Source organism: Pelobates fuscus, chromosome 5 (assembly GCF_036172605.1).
Source record: "Pelobates fuscus isolate aPelFus1 chromosome 5, aPelFus1.pri, whole genome shotgun sequence".
Classification (NCBI taxonomy): domain Eukaryota; kingdom Metazoa; phylum Chordata; class Amphibia; order Anura; family Pelobatidae; genus Pelobates; species Pelobates fuscus.
In genome coordinates, this window is record NC_086321.1 from 280,609,815 (window position 1) to 280,623,382 (window position 13,568).

General features: G+C 40.7%; 1 protein-coding gene across 1 annotated transcript in view; it reads right to left on the reverse strand.

Annotated features, from left to right (window-relative positions):
- Window positions 1-13,568, reverse strand: part of SPINK2 (serine peptidase inhibitor Kazal type 2) — a 42,180-nt gene that overhangs the window by 8,776 nt on the left and 19,836 nt on the right. Inside the window, exon 3 of the mRNA XM_063457285.1 lies at window positions 834-943. Coding sequence (XP_063313355.1) covers window positions 834-943 — 110 coding nt within the window. The remainder of the gene's footprint in view (window positions 1-833; window positions 944-13,568) is intronic.

Here is a 13,568-nt window from a genome sequence, read left to right on the forward strand (position 1 = left end):
ACTACAGACACTGCATCCACTAAACACATTTCATATAGTACATACAAACACTACATCCACTACACAAACACACACTACATGCACTACTCAAACACACTCTATGTTCACTATACACACTGCATCCGCTACACAAACACACACTCTGCATTCACTGCACAAACAGTATCTAATACACACAAACACTACATCCATTACACACATTCTAATTTACTTCCACCATACACACCACATTCAGTCCTGCATCATTGTCAACGGACTAGGTAGGGTGTGGACGGGCCCGGGAGGGAGGGGGGGGGCCCAGACCTTGTGCTTTGTCAGGGGCCCCAAAATTTCTGATGGCAGCCCTGCCGGCCGGGAACAGGAAACTGAATCCCCTGTTCCTGTACCGCGCGGTACCCGGCCGGACTGAGTGACAGGCAGGAGGTAGAGGAGTAGAGCTCGGCCACGCTACAGAGCAGCAGTCAGCACTCAGCAGAGGAGGAACTCGGGAGGTAACCAGGAGTGCTGCAGCCGCCTGAGGCTCTCTATAGAGCGCTCAGGCGGCTGCAGCCTTAAAGGAAGCAAAACAAGCACCGACTCTGCTTGGGGCCCTGGGCCAGCTCGGGGCCCCAAGCAATTGCTTGTTTTGCCTGTCTGTTAGCGACGGGCCTGGCAGAAGCAATAGGCATCTAAGTGCCTATTGCATAATGGCTTATGCTAATTTAATATCCAATATATTTAACTGCTGCAGGGCTGTGAGCTTCTAAATATGCTGGCACGATAGCTTCTGGGACCTGCCTGTGATGATGTCAAAGTGGAAACATGCTCCATAAGAGTTTATCAATTAGTCTTACCTGTTAAAGTAACACAACATGCATTCATTTGAATATGTGACTCCATTTGTCCCACAAACAGGGTGTAAGTCTCTTGGACATCCAGGCAATTTGTATAAATCACATTTTGGCTAGAAAACACAAGTTAAAAAATATATTGTAAAATACATTAAATACGTTTTTTGAACATATTATGAAGATTTCAATGAAATTCCAACACAGTCAAAAGATATAAGACAAAGTAGGGACCTGTTTTGTGTTTTGTCAACTTGAGGTCTTGACATAATTTACCAAAAGACAAAGTCATGAGACAATATCTATGGAGGCTTCCATGATCCATCAGAATGCTCCAATGACATTGTGCTGTACACTCACACATATCCAAGAGTACACCACTGACATGCACTCGTGGTAGATGAAACCCCAAGAGCAGAAAACTGATAGCAGCTTACTTGGAGAACAGCATCAGGCAAGTACAACTTACCAATGCTGCACCCCTGGGCCTCCTCACCCCCGAGTGGCAAACATAATAGAAGGTGACAGAAGCACTTTAAATAGTATTATGTTTATCTCGGGATGCTGAAATTTACCCTTTAATAAGAAAAATTGGTTGGGTTTATGCCTTTGAGGAATTTTGCAGCTATGTGATTTTTCCTTGCCACAATTTATTCCACCTTTGTACAAGTTTTCACAATTTAATTAGATTAATTTATTAATCTACTTTAAGAGCCAAACACAAGTGTTTATATTTACGCTTGTGATATCTTACTCCTGTAGCACCATGAAATATAGTGATACTGGAGTAAAATATTGACAATTATAATACATTGGACTACTTGATATTTTCATCACTGAATAAAACATTAAAATTACCTATAACATGGTATAACATTGAAAATACAAGAATGGGAAAAAAAAAAATCTATATACTCTCACATCAAAGCTCTCAATGCTCCAAAGTGAAAGAAACGAATTACAAAATATTGATACAGTGGTAAAGAACTCCTGAAGTCCAACATCGTATAGACCCGGTGGTGACAGATATGTGCTGGAGATGCGGGGATGAGACCAGGACCACCGTCCACATATGATGGTCATGCCCAAGACTGGTACCATTCTAGAAACAGATACACTATACAGTTAATAGCATCACTGATTCTGACCTTCCATTCCAACCCCTTCCTACTCTATTACACCACACCTAATCCATTATCTCTAAATAAAAAAATCACCAAACATTTACTAAATGCCGCAAAAGTACTGATTCCCCTACAATGGAAGTAAACTGGTGTGCCAATCTTCCTGCAGTGGATAGCAAAAGTGGAGGAAATCTACAATATGGAATCCTTGACCGTGCAGCTTAAGGGTAACGCTGACAAATGCGTCCAGGTATGGACCCTATGGCTGGAATAAATATCAGGACAGGGAAATGACGCGTAATCAAGTATATCATCAAAACACAAACACATACTCCCCACACAGACACAAAATGAAACTCCCTGAGGCGGCTTGATAAACCACGCCTACACAAACAGGGGACATGCAAGGCAAAAATGACAGTATCGGTCTACCTGTAGGACGATACTGCTACCAGCAAACCACCCACAACCCCTCCCCATTACCCACCCCTTTTTTTCTTTCGCTTTTTTCTTCTCTCTCTTCCTCCCTACCACTTACCTCAACCTGACCCTTACCCCGTACCACCCATCTCCTTCTGTTCTCTTAACACCTAACGTCACTCTGGTGAACGACGAGTGGCTCAGATTAGAGAATTATTTTTAAATGTAATAGCTTGGAATGTATCTGTACCTTTGAAAATGTTTTTGTAATAGTTACAATGGCATAGAGAAACAACCGAAACACATCCTTAAGGGACCGGAAAAACAGTGATGGCACTGCCCATGTAAGATGTTTCAGCTCCGGTTCGGAGATGGAGGTGCATATGTCTTTATTTCATGTCAATAATTGAAAAAAACTAAAATAAAAGATTGTCAAAAAAAACAAACATTGAAAATACACCACTGATTAAACAAGGTGGCATTCCTGTTTCTTTTAAATTTACATTAAAGTTTTAGCAAATTACTTCACAGTGTAGTTTAGTCTAGGCAATGTGCATGCAAACAATAGGAGGATAAACAGAAATATTTGTTTAAATATTTATATATTAAATATTTGTTTAGTTTATCTTGTTTTCTTTATGCTTACTGCCAGGAGCAATCGTAATGGGATGTAATGAGAGTAACTGGACAAAGTGAAAAGCATACGCAACATATAATTTTTTTAATTCGGTGTGATGATTTCATTATTTTAAACTATCACTCTATAAAAGTTACCTCTGTTCCAGCGCCAGGCAGTCTCAGTGCAGCCTAAACTTCAGGGCCGGCGCTACCATAAGGCGGCCCAGGCGGCCGCCTTAGGGCGCACCGGCCCTGGGGGCGCAAAATCAGGGTGACCGGAAGGAGGGAAGCGCACTGCGCTCCCCTCCAACCGACGACCTATTGTAGCGTGGCCGAGCGCCCGGTTCTGCGGGCGTGCGAGGGAGCACTCTCCCATGTGTGCTTCCTCTTCAGCTCCCTCGCACGCCGCATACTGATACCGGAGCCGGAAGATGATGTCATCTTCCGGCTCCGGCATCCCTACGCTCCCTCGCGCCCGCCAGCCAGCCTGCCTACCCGCCCGCCAGCCAGCCTGCCTACCCGCCCAGGAGCCCAGCAGCACCACTGGACCCCAGGGAATCCCTTCAGCACTCCAAAAAGGTAAGGAGGCTGGGGGATTAAATTTAAAAAAAAAAACGTGTTAGTGTGTGTGTGTGTGTCTGCTAGTGAGCGTCAGTGAGTGTGTCTGCTAGTGAGCGTCAGTGAGTGTGTCTGCTAGTGAGCGTCAGTGAGTGTGTCTGCTAGTGTGTCTGCTAGTGAGTGTCAGTGAGTGTGTCTGCTAGTGTCAGTGAGTGTGTCTGCTAGTGTCAGTGAGTGTGTCTGCTAGTGTCAGTGAGTGTCTGCTAGTGTCAGTGAGTGTGTCAGTGAGTGTCTGCTAGTGTCAGTGTGTGTGTCTGCTAGTGTCAGTGTGTGTGTCTGCTAGTGAGCGTCAGTGTGTGTGTCTGCTAGTGAGCGTCAGTGAGTGTGTCTGCTAGTGAGCGTCAGTGAGTGTGTCTGCTAGTGAGCGTCAGTGAGTGTGTCTGCTAGTGAGCGTCAGTGAGTGTGTCTGCTAGTGAGCGTCAGTGAGTGTGTCTGCTAGTGAGCGTCAGTGAGTGTGTCTGCTAGTGAGCGTCAGTGAGTGTGTCTGCTAGTGAGCGTCAGTGTGTGTCTGCTAGTGAGTGTCAGTGTGTGTCTGCTAGTGTCAGTGAGTGTGTCTGCTAGTGTCAGTGAGTGTGTCTGCTAGTGTCAGTGAGTGTCTGCTAGTGTCAGTGTGTGTGTCTGCGTGTGTGTCTGCTAGTGAGTGTCAGTGTGTGTGTCTGCTAGTGAGCGTCAGTGTGTGTGTCTGCTAGTGAGCGTCAGTGTGTGTGTCTGCTAGTGAGCGTCAGTGTGTGTGTCTGCTAGTGAGCGTCAGTGTGTGTGTCTGCTAGTGAGCGTCAGTGTGTGTGTCTGCTACTGAGCGTCAGTGAGTGTGTCTGCTAGTGAGCGTCAGTGAGTGTGTCTGCTAGTGAGCGTCAGTGAGTGTGTCTGCTAGTGAGCGTCAGTGTGTGTGTCTGCTAGTGAGTGTCAGTGTGTGTGTCTGCTAGTGTCAGTGAGTGTGTCTGCTAGTGTCAGTGAGTGTGTCTGCTAGTGTCAGTGAGTGTCTGCTAGTGTCAGTGAGTGTGTCAGTGAGTGTCTGCTAGTGAGTGTCAGTGTGTGTCTGCTAGTGAGTGTCAGTGTGTGTCTGCTAGTGTGTGTGTCAGTGAGTGTGTCTGCTAGTGAGTCTCTTACTGAGTGTGTTTGTGTGTGTATTAGTGAGTCTGTTTGATGTCTGTTAGTGAGTGTGTGTTTGTCAGTGAGAGTGTATGTTTTGTAAGTGAGTGTGTGTGTGTATGTCTGTCGCTGAGTGTGTCTGTCAGTAAATGTGTGTCCGTTAGCTGGTGTGTATGCATCTGTTCGTGAGAGTGTGTGTGTGTCTTCAGCACTTACCTTTCTCCCTTGGCGCTGGGGATTCCTCCGCGTCTCAGCTCCGAATGCTCTTGCCGCGCACGCATTCAAACCGCCCATAGGAAAGAATTACTCAATGCTTTCCTATGGACGTTCAGTGTTTTAGAATAGCGGAAGCTCCTCTAGTGGCTGTCAGTGAGACATCCACTAGAGGCTGAATTAACCCCCAGACAGCATGCATCCAGGGGACAAGATTGAACTGATGTAAGTATGTAATTGTGTATGTATGTATGTATGTATGTAGGTCTCTGTATGCCTGTATGTCTTTGTATGTATGTTTCTGTATGCCTGTATGTCTCTGTATGCCTGTATGTCTGTACAAAATGTATGTGTCTGTATGTTTCTGTATGTCTGTATGTACAAATGTATGTGTCCGTATGCCTGTATGTCTCTGTATGTACAAATGTATGTGTCTGTATGCCTGTATGTCTTTGTACGTATGTGTCTGTATGCCTGTATGTCTTTGTATGCCTGTATGTATGTGTCTGTATGCCTGGATGTTTCTGTATGTCTATGTATGTGTGTCTGTATGACGGTATGCCTCTGTATGTATGTCTTTATATGCCTGCATGTCTCTGTATGCATGTATGTCTCTGTCTGTATGTCTCTGTATGATTATTTCTGTGTTTGTATGAACCTTATTTTAAACGAGGGTGGGGGGCACCAAAATGCATCTTCGCCTGTGTAACTAAAAATCCTAGCACCGGTCCTGCTAAACTTTCTTCATTGAAGTCATCAATCCTGACCAGATTCTTAACAGCATTGAGGGCACGTGTGCCGGAATTGTTGTGATCTGAAAATCCAATGATTCTCTATGAGAAATCCTTCTCAGAGAGAAGCATTAGATGCACACAATGTTAGTATACTGTGCATGCTAGCAATGGATGTCGAATGGATTCAATAATTGAATTGATTTGTGTTGGAAGCCCCTAATGGCTGACTAGGTAATTGTTCTATAAGGTGTGGAAACTGCAATATATAAACATTGCCATTTAAAAGAAATAAGTGTTTTTATATGCTGCATGAGGAGCTGTGCCAGCGTCTATGCATTCCTACCAACTTTGTGAGGTATGAGATTGGGACGGGGCAGGCCCTGAGAGGGGCATCAACAATTATGTGAATTGCAACACTAGTGACGCCAATAAGGGGCAGCCTGCCCACTGAAGAAGCCTGTCTGGCCACCCCCATCCTATAGGACCTTGCAGAATATGCTGCTGAAATACTTCTAGTGCCAATTTACATTACAAGAGCATTCCAAGGATAGTTTACTGTCACCAAGAAGAACAATTGGGATGGCAGGACAGGACCCTGAAATTGGGACTTTTTGGGGCCTGATTCGATATAATTTTGGTGCTTTGAGTGTTCCTTAACTAAAGTGATTGCATGATAAATCTTGCCAAAAAAGTAAATTCTATGATGAACATAATTATACTTGTCAGTGTCATCTCCTGATCAAGAAAGTAATATTTCTGTGCAATTGCATTTACCACATTATCCAGGCACAGTGGCAACTCATTGATTCGATCCACGATAAAAAGTACACTTCACCTATCAACTCTCTCACCTTATCATTTTAACTAACCACCAGAAAGGAGAAGCACATTAAATAAAATAAAACAATTCATATTTTTTTTTTAAAAAAGTTAAAAGACTAGACTAATTATCATCCCGGATGAACCTTAGTAAATAAAAATAAGTGAACCGTATTGGAGATAATGGAATGGAAAAGTCAATACAGCATGGAAAATTATACAGATATGACATAAAACGATCAAACTAACAGATGTTAAAAAAAAAAAAAAAAATTCACACAGAAAATAAACACTATCCGGAGTTTCCATGCAACTGATGCTGTCTAAGAGAGTTTAATGTGCGAAACCTAGCATCTATGGAAAATATTAACATATTTAACAAGGTAACATGGAAAAGGGAAAAAGTTTTCTAATCCAAGTCTTTAAAACATTATCAATTATTATACTTAAAAGGGACAGGATCAACGTTTTGTTTTCCTGCGGCTAAAAACACCTACACGTATCCCAATTATATATTCCTTCTTATTTCTGTGTAAAACAAAGCAATCTAAAAACATTGATCAATAGTAAGGTGCTTGTGCAAATAAATTTAAAGACATACATTTTCCAATATTGGATTGCTCAGGAAATAGGATTGTAGCATTTAGGGGAGATCATTATTATTGTATGCTGTAAAACGGTTTTTAAAATTTACATTGCATTTGGAATTAAAACAATTACTTTCTTGTATGATCTAAATTACACTTTAAAATGCTACAGGGCAGAATCACATATGCACTAAAATTAATCTCCTAGTACATTGAACAAAATGTAAAAAAAATTGAAAGAAGAGGGGAAATATATTTAGTTGTGGTATTTTTAAACAAAAAATGTACTTCTAACAAAAAAAATTAGAAACGTACAGAAATGTCAGAAATCATTATACATTATACACTTTTAACTGTGTAGTTAAAGTGTACAAATGCCCACAGTCTTAAAAGCATTCACCCTGAGACTCCAGGTTCATTCTCTCATGAAATGAAGGGTTTTTAAACTCTTTCTTTACTCCGGTGGGGGGTAGTAGAGTGGGGGGAGGCAGAGGGAGCTATAGTAGTGCTAGGAATATAGCATTGTATTCCTGGAACTATAGTATGCCTTTATTTCTACCCAAGTTACCTATGTATTTAGGGAGCACAGTCTAGGCGACCCTGTGGAAGTTGTCTATCAACTGTGCTCCATTTGGCTGGGAGACCATCTCCCATTTTTCTATATAAGCACGTCAATTTTACCATGCTTGTTAATAAACACATTTTGAAATTTAGAATACATTTTTTTTTAAATCAAGTTAGACGGAATAATGCAAATCTCCACACATTATATTATCAATTATGCCCAATCCTGGAAACAGGACCCTTTCATCCTAGTCCAGGCATAGGCAACCTTCGGCTCTGCAGATGTTTTTGACTACACCTCCCATGATGCTTTGCCAGCATTATGTGTGTAAGAGCATTATGGGGGATGTAGTCCACAACATCTGGAGAGCCGAAGGTTGCCTATCCCTGTCCTAGTCTATGGAATTTCAACTTCCGATACATTATTGTATTTGGTTTCATCTTAGATCCACTCTATGCATTCTATTTGTTTATTTTGTATCTGTACTCACTTGCAGTTTATGTAGCTAGTGAGTCTATTGCTTTTTTATTTTTTTAAATAGATTCGGAATTGTTTGGTCTCAAATAAGGGATAATTCGGTTCTGCTAAAATTGTCCTCAAATAGTAAACATAAAAAAATTGCAGTTGAATTGAAGGATTAACTTTGACTATGACTAACTTGCTGCTGCATATATGACATTTAGTTAACATGCCTCTTTTCTATATGTAAGCTCAACACATGGATCATAGCTGTCTGTTTTCACCTGAACAGTCATTATTCGTTTTTTACACACTGCCTGGAGACATTTCCATTAATCCAACCCTGTTTAAAATACTACTTTTGGTGGCATATTACTTACACACACATGTGTGATAATTAGAGATTATTAAGAGATGACTATATTGAGCTCATCTTTCAAGTCATGTTTTACTGTAATGAGAACACTTGGTGCTTGGAGCTGGTATTATGATGTGATGAATGACAGAGGTTTAAAATGACACCTGAACTTAGATAGGGATAGCAACCAACTAATTATAAAGTCCCACTTTAGCAGTATAGCAAATTATAGGCTGAGTTGCCAACCAACTGGTTATATTAGACAAAGTGAGATTAGTATATCCAGAGCCAGATTACCCATTAGGCAGGCTTGATGGTCCCCTGACTGGGCCTCGTGCAACAATTCTGGCTGTGAGGGGGCCCTCCTTGATGTGGCTGGGAGATCAGTAGATTTCCCTCCTTGACCATGAACACTCTCAATTTGTTGAGGGAGCGTTGTGGTCTACACCTCTATTAGGACATACAGACAGACACAGACACACACACAAACAGAAACACGACACACATACAAAGACACATACATACATACAGACAGCCATACACACACACACATGACATACATGCAAAGACATACATACAAACAGACAGGCATACATACAGACAGATAGACACAGACACATACATACAAACAAACACACACACATAATATTTAAGTCACCGTCCTGTTTCCTACCTTTTAGGTAAAGGAGGGTGACTTTCCCTTGGGTCCAGTGGTGGCTCAGGTTGATGGGGAGTCAGAGTTCCCACTCTGACTCCCTCTGCTTCCTCCCACGCGTGCTCTCAGTGATAGCCGGGAGGAGTGACGGGGAGTCGCTTCCTCCCAGCGTGTGATGATCTTATCACAGGGGGCCCGGTCGCGCTGTTAAAGCGCCGCAGCGCTGACCGGGCCCCCTGAAAATCCATACCCATGAGGTGGCCCTGACAGCATGGGCCACCCAATGGGCACCATAACATGCGGCCCCGGCAGTTTGCCGCGCGGGCCAGGGTCGCAAATGATGATTTAACATTAGATCATTTGTGACAGTGCCAACTTAAAGGGACACTATAGTCACCAGAAGAACTACAGCTTAATGTAGTTGTTCTGGTGTCTACTGTCTGTCCATGCAGGCTTTTTTAAAGTAGACACTGTATTTTCAGAGAAAAGGCAATGTTTGCATTACTGCCTATGTACACCTCCAGTGACAGTCATTAAAACGGCCAGTAGAGGTGCTTCCTGGGTCCACAGTCATGTCCACGCTGAACGCTCCTCATAGAGATGCATGAGCAATAGCCTCCCTATGGGAAAGCATTGGATTGGCTGAGATAATCAAGTTTGTAAATCACTTATTTTTATTTTTTTTTATTTTTTTTTAATAAGGGGGCAGGAGGTTCCAGGGTCCTAAACAGCTACTTAAACCCTTATATTCAGGAAAACACCACCACTTCGGTAAAAAAAAAAAGGAAAACAAAAAAAAACAATAACTCAGTAGTTATCACAATAAACACAGAAATGTAGTGAATTGATAACGGAATTGCAAAATTTAGGCAAAAAAACAACTCCAACTCAGGTTTAGCTTGCCTATGTAAGCCTTATTTTTTATTTGTTTTAATCAATTTTTTTTTTTAATATTTGAGTTCACTATAAGTTAGTGTTTATTGAGTAAATGCCATACTGTATGAATTGTTGTCCACGCAGACAAATTTACAAATAGTAAATAAACATCAGCTTAATATAGAAAGCTCTTTATCGCCACCTGCTGGATGAAGACTACTAAATCAATTCTGTCTATAACTGCAAAAGTATTGGCACACATGCAATTCATTACCAACTGATCTCACAATGTTTTTTTTGTTAATTCTATTTTTATTGAGCAAATCATTAAGGTTTTGAGGATAAGGTTTAAAGGATAATTTTTTGGCAAAGATCTAAAACTGGGGTATTCACTAAGGAAACCAATGGAATGTTCTTGCTGATTGCTCCAGAATGATTCAACAACCCCCATACAGTCGGAAAAGTTATTTTAGATAACTAATAACAGATAAATAATAATAGATGGGTCAGCAGCCAGAAGAAAACATTTGTAGAGAAATAAAAGTGTTGTGCCGATATAAAGCAATTGTGAAGATGGTAATGGACAGATTAATACATTTTTAGAAAGTAAGAGTGGAAAGTACTGCATCTCCAACTAACTCTTCTAAACTCTGATTCACATTATATTTTTTTTTTTGTTTTTTTTTTGTTTGCTCTATGTCCTATTTTTTATTTTTTTTATTTGATAGTCTTCATTTTGGATACTGCATCAGAGTATTAAATACACAGTTCGGAACCAAGATAGTGGAACATAAGATGATTCATGATTCTAACTGCACGAAATATCAGGGTAAAATTACCGTGAAGCAGCTTTACATTCATTTATCAAAATGAGGTGCGTATATAATCATTAGAACCCAGTGATACTAGCCCTGGGATGACAAGACCAAAAGAATAAAACATGACACATGGTGTCCTGGTTTTTACGTGGTTTTTGTGTTCATTTATGGTTTATATTATGGCATCCAATATATATAATACATAATTTAATAAAATACGATATATAATCAAGGATCAAAGTGTCAAGTTTTGTTATCTAAAGAGACCAATAGGTTACTTTACACTACAAGCCTGGAGGGTCAATGGCAGACTCAACAGTAGTGAATTTTCACTAACTAATTGAATTTTTGATATAGCTCATGACAACATCTATGACTGTATTATATGATTCGAAGAAAGTAGAGCAACTGATAGGTAATATACTCAATAATCCTGTATAATTCGACTTTAAACTGGAGTTTAACCACTTAAGGATGTTGGGACATTTGCAGCATGAGAGGGGGATCTCCTTATGTTGCAAATAGCCAGCAGCTAACAGTCACAGACCAATCTCTACTGAGTTAGAGCAGGGAATTCCTATGAAATGTGGGTAGGGTTAGTGCTATTGGATGGTAAGTGTAGGGTATGGCGTTAAGGGTTAAAGCTGTTTTAATGCCAGGGATAATGTATGATTAAGGTTACGGGTAAAGAGAGAATTGCAAAGTGAATTTCAAAACTTAATCTAAAATAGCCAAATTAGATACAAATATCGATGTCAATTCTGTTTGGCTAGTCTGGACTTAAATTTGAAATTCACTTAAAATTCACATCAATTCTGACTTTAGTGAATAGCTTTGAATCAGAATTTACAAAGAATTTATCAAGATTCCATAGCACACAAATATAAGTCTTCAATTGCAACAATTTCCAACTTCTAACTTCCTAGGTGCAAAATCACTGTATATCCCAGCATGCACAAATAGCCAACTTAAAGGAACATTGTAGTGTTAGGAATACTAAATTGTTACACTATAGTGTTAGGAATACTAAATTGTATTCCTAACACTATATTGTCCCTTCGCATTTGAAATGGCAATGATGATTGGAGTAACCTTTTACTAATAAGTGATATGCACACCAAACATAAAAACAGTATAAACTTTATTTAGCAAATTAAAATATACAAAGGCACAAATTTCAGCAAATTTATGGTGAACTAAAACTTCAAATTCTAGACTGGCAAATGTGCAAGAAGATATCCAATATTTCAGTAAACACCATTACCTTAAAGTGCATGTGTTATGGTACACACAACTTATGCTTATTTTACAAGTGACTTAAGTCACTTAGTTTAGACACCAGCATGTCTTAATAAATCAAAGGGGGGTAATTATCAAAGTGTCACTGACACTTTTCTGCCCAATTTTCAATGGAATTTTGTTGCAATTTTTTAAATCTGTCAGATAGAAACATAGAATGTGACGGCAGATAAGAATTATTCGGCCCATCTAGTCTACCCAATTTTCTAAATACTTTCATTAGTCCCCGGCCTTATCTTATAGTTAAAGGACCACTATAGTGCCAGGAAAACATACTCGTTTTCCTGGCACTATAGTGCCCTGAGGGTGCCCCCACCCTCAGGGACCCCCTCCCGCCAGGCTCTGGTGTGAGGAAGGGGTTAAACTTACCTCTTTCTCCAGCGCCCGGCGGGGAGCTCCCCTCCTCCTCTCCGCCTCCGATCCTCCCTTTCGGCTGAATGCGAATGCGCGGCAAGAGCTGCGCGCGCATTCAGCCGGTCTCATAGGAAAGCATTTACAATGCTTTCCTATGGACGCTTGCGTGCTCTCACTGTGATTTTCACAGTGAGAATCACGCAAGCGCCTCTAGCGGCTGTCAGTGAGACAGCCACTAGAGGATTTGGAGGCTGGATTAACCCATTTATAAACATAGCAGTTTCTCTGAAACTGCTATGTTTATAATAAAAAGGGTTAATCCTAGAGGGACCTGGCACCCAGACCACCTAATTAAGCTGAAGTGGTCTGGGTGCCTAGAGTGATCCTTTAAGATAGCCTTATGCCTATCCCACGCAAGCTTAAACTCCTTTACTGTGTTAACCTCTACCACTTCAGCTGGAAGGCTATTCCATGCATCCACTACCCTCTCAGTAAAGTAATACTTCCTGATATTATTTGTAAACCTTTGCCCCTCTAATTTAAGACTATGTCCTCATGTTGTGGTAGTTTTTCTTCTTTTAAATATAGTCTCCTCCTTTACGGTGTTGATTCCCTTGATTCCCAATAGAAGTTTCATCTATTGTTTTTTTAGCGCACTAACCATAATTTTTGAAAATGCAACATTTTTTTCACATCCAAAACTGTTTTTTGAATACACAGGCCCACTTGTTGAAGCTCTAACCCAGGCTTCCCCAAACTCCGGCCCTCCAGATGTTGCTAAACTACAATTCCAATGATGCTATGAATGAAATAGATGGGCTGAGAATCATGTGAGTTGTAGTCCAGCAACATCTGGAGGGCCGGAGTTTGGGGAAGCCTGCTCTAACCTAATCTACATTTCATTGATACCATAGTATTTCTTGTTTCCCAGTGATCATTTCTTTGGAACTTTGTATTTAGGAACCATAAATTTGACAAAAATATTTACATTCGAACATTATCTTAGAGGGACAGTCACCTCTTGTATTCTGTATGCTTTTATTGTTTGTTTCTCACTACCTTGCACATGCATAAATAGCTTTGTGAAATTCCAAATATATATTTTTCTCTGTGTATTTCTAGAGACTAGTAGCTC